A 3,474-nucleotide genomic window follows, 5' to 3' on the forward strand; every position below is an offset into this window, starting at 1 on the left:
AATTTAATACATAAACATTGATTCAATATGTAATTTAATACATAAAAAAACACACACACACAGAGACACACAAAGTATTACAATTTCTAAAACAAAATTCATCCTGGTGAGAATATAATGCCAAATATCATCACCTCATTGCAATGCCTACAAATCATTATCACCTCTCATTTGCAATTCTCCTTTCCTTCTGCATATATTTATATCCATTTATCCCACCCAAGATGTTGCGAAAAAACATGCTTTTCTCAAAGGTGATATATTTAAACAAGGTGACCAGTTTCCTCCTAGAAAAGAAGTTGGCTTCATATCTAACCATACTATAGATGATGACCGCAAAACTTAAAACACTTTCCATGCTATTTCTAAACCCAAACCCTTCTTTAATAGATGACATCAATAGGTACGGCATATCATGTTTAACTGCTAATTAAACTCCAGACATAGTACTTTCCCAATAATTACAAAGTGGCAAAACGTTTGGAAAATGTTGAGATGAATGATATTAGCATCATTGAACCTAGCAATTTCAACTGAAGCAACAAATCAGCAATCACACCCTTAAAGTTACAGCATTTTTTCCCTAATATTTCACCATGAACATTATTTCCTACACACCAAGACTAATAGCGAATACTAAAAAGTAGTAATGCATTTTAAATATTAGCATTTAACTTTCAAAATTATAATAAATAGGACTAGCATATCATTGTAGATCATAATTCAATGATAAAACTGCAAAACATAAAACATTAACCATGGCAATAGCTTCCTCTACATCATCCTTGTTTCTTCCAGCTACGTGTCCTTTTAAAGATTCGAGCGTATCTCTAAGCTTCTTCAAAAGGACATGTTTCTCCAGTGATGCTGCCTCTCTGAGTCTAGCCTGAATCCAATAAATGACTATAGTTTGGTCACATGACAATCTGTAGGGATTAAAAATTAATAATAGTCCCAATGCTTCTCAATTGTTAACAGAAACAGCAGATGAAAAGAGAAGAATGACTCGCATGAACAGACTTCGCAGAGAGCAACCTAGTTCTTCAAGCCAGTGATAATCCAAGGAGCATAAACAAATCATAACCTATAAACCAAAATTTATCAATCAACTGATCGCTTAATGCCACTCAAGCAGAACATTGAGCTAACCTTTTAGCATTAGATTTAAACACAAACCAACTTATAAGTAGTCTCAAACAACCTATCTTCAATTCTTTAGATTCTTCATAAGGCACAAATAAGTCAATTTAAAGGTAGAAAACTTATACAAATGTCTTTAGCAATCTATCTAAGAAAACGGCAACAACTAAATTAACTTTGAAAGGAGAAAATAAAACAAACGGTACACTATCTGTAGGCAGAAGGAAAAAAATATATAGCTTTGTCCATGTCAAACACTACCAAAAAGAAAAGAAAGAATCAAAATGTACAAGGAATGCTCTGGCACACATTAACAAAATGCTCACCAAGTTAAAATCTCATGACTCAACAAGAAAGAAAGCCGCCTATGTTGAAGGTAAGCCATTTGTTGGTAAAGGATTCTTAAGGGATAGCAAAAATAGGTTAGCAAAAATATGTTCAAGAACTTCACATTCAGAACATCCTCACATGAAATATAAGAGGATTCAACTGTCCTCTTAAGCAAAAACAAGTAGTCAGTAGATTGCCATAGCTTGCATCATAGAGAATCAAAATAAGTTCAAAATGAAGAGTTAAAATTTACCTCAGAACACGAATTCCATGCTTCGAATACTTCTCCTGTTAAAACCATGGGTGGGATCAATAATGGCAAACCAACGACAGTGGAGCAAAACAGCATTTCCATCTAACGTCACCATAAAAAATGTATAGCATTAAACGCACTACTTTTTTCACATGTTTAAACCATCATCAGCAAAAAATCACCTGTGTTGTTTCAGGGTTCATGTTGAAGATAACTTCTTGCAAATTACCCAGAAAAGAATCCATTACAAGAGCACCAATCACCATTATTACACCAATTACACTGAAGCTTGGTGAAGTTTGTGCATCAGCTAAGGTGAAAAGGATCAAACCCAGTACTAAAAGTATTGCAGAAACATATTCGTGTGCTGGGTATTTTCGTCTCAAACCAGGTATGAAGGCACCCATTACCATCACTAGAAGAACCTAAAGATATCCATAATGAAGCTTTAAAAAATAAACGCAAAAACAAGAACAATGTTGTGAAGAGTGAAAATTTTCAACTTTGGGGGTTTACTTTGGTGGATTTAAACATGAGCTGTACTGGGTAATTGAGGAAAGCTAAAGATCCTTTTGTGAGGTCGTGAGAGCCCATGAGAACAGCAGAGAGTTTCACATAAGTCTTCCATGGGTTCACCATTTTCTTCGGACTGAAACCTTGAAGGTAAATCAGAAAAAGGTGGACGAACCCTTGGACAAATGTGAAGTACCAGCCATAGCTGAACACAAAAAATTAATATAAAAAATTGAAAATAATTACCAAAATAAAAACTACAGCAGTTACCTGAACTGGAGTCTATTGTATACATATTCCTGAAAAGCAGCAAATATCAAAAAAATAAAATTCTTAAAATGATGCATTTAAACTTTGTTTGGTTGCCGAGAAAATGGAAAAAGAAAAGAAAAAGAAAAACCTCGCAAATGCCATTGACAAGGTAACCAAAGAAGAACCCAGAAGAGCAAATGAGAAACTGCTTCCATTTAGGTCTATCAGAAAGCGAAATCCCAAACAAAAAACGAACACATAAAAAAAACAATAAAAATCAAACAATCAACAAAACCCTAGCATGAGCATTGGCTCTTTCTTCTCAGCCGAATCTCGACCAGATTTCCTAGAACTCCCCTTTCTACTACTACCTTTGAAGAAATGAAAAGGAAAAAGAAGTGTGATTGGTGTAGGTGTATTGACTTGTGTTGCAGGAAATGGGAAATTTGGGGGCAAATTTTGAGAGTTATTTGGGGGATTTAAGGCGCGACGAAGATGAGAAGAAGGAGTAATGAGCGGGTAACAAAAAAGGGAGAAATGGGAAATTTGGGTAACAAATTTTGTGGCATTTTACCTAAAAAACGCCACTATTGTTTAATTTTAATTTTTTTTTATATTTTTTTATATTTTTTTATTTTTTCTTTCAAATTTTTTATGCTGAGATTATCATTTTTTAAATTTTTTTAATTTTGAATATTAAACTTTTTAACTGAAATATGGATTAAAATATTAAATATTAAATATTAAATATTTAAGTTTTTTATTTTTTATTTTTTATTTTTTATTTTTTATTTTTTATTTTTTATTTTTTTTAAATTTTTTATTTTTAAATTTTAAAATTTTTTTTGAAGATTTTTATAATTTTTAAATTAACATATAAAATACGAAAGGAAACTTTAAGAGAAATAAAATAGAATCGATGAATTAAAAAATACAAAATTTTGATTTAATCCTTTAAAATTATAAAGATATAGGCTATTAAATGG

General features: G+C 31.9%; 1 protein-coding gene across 22 annotated transcripts; it reads right to left on the reverse strand.

The window, feature by feature from the left end:
- Nucleotides 1-490: 490 nt before the first annotated feature.
- Nucleotides 491-3,031, reverse strand: LOC107886260 (UDP-galactose/UDP-glucose transporter 4). Of its 22 annotated transcripts, none has more exons than XM_016810152.2 (7): nucleotides 2,637-3,031; nucleotides 2,507-2,535; nucleotides 2,240-2,379; nucleotides 1,906-2,148; nucleotides 1,724-1,758; nucleotides 1,467-1,541; nucleotides 491-886 (listed from the first exon to the last, which is right to left on the reverse strand). In XM_016810152.2, the coding sequence occupies exons 1-7, from the start codon at nucleotides 2,648-2,650 to the stop codon at nucleotides 841-843; spliced, it is 582 nt and encodes a 193-aa protein (XP_016665641.1). In that variant the 5' UTR covers nucleotides 2,651-3,031; the 3' UTR covers nucleotides 491-840. The 22 variants fall into 22 exon arrangements, with proteins under 22 accessions (XP_016665641.1, XP_016665639.1, XP_040964992.1 ...); XM_016810150.2 differs by lacking the exon at nucleotides 1,467-1,541 and adding an exon at nucleotides 1,011-1,084 and having other exon boundaries at nucleotides 1,724-1,825; XM_041109058.1 differs by having other exon boundaries at nucleotides 1,467-1,636; nucleotides 1,724-1,825.
- Nucleotides 3,032-3,474: the final 443 nt, after the last annotated feature.

Source organism: Gossypium hirsutum, chromosome A03 (assembly GCF_007990345.1).
Source record: "Gossypium hirsutum isolate 1008001.06 chromosome A03, Gossypium_hirsutum_v2.1, whole genome shotgun sequence".
Taxonomy (NCBI): domain Eukaryota; kingdom Viridiplantae; phylum Streptophyta; class Magnoliopsida; order Malvales; family Malvaceae; genus Gossypium; species Gossypium hirsutum.

Bases quoted from the DNA above. Each gene is read 5' to 3' on its own strand.
- LOC107886260 (XM_041109058.1), bottom strand. The intron at 2,149-2,239 runs GTAAACCCCCAA...GGATATCTTTAG, and splicing joins TCATGTTTAAATCCACCAAA to GTTCTTCTAGTGATGGTAAT. The intron at 1,637-1,723 runs GTAAATTTTAAC...TTTTTGCTTAAG, and splicing joins CATGGAATTCGTGTTCTGAG to AGGACAGTTGAATCCTCTTA.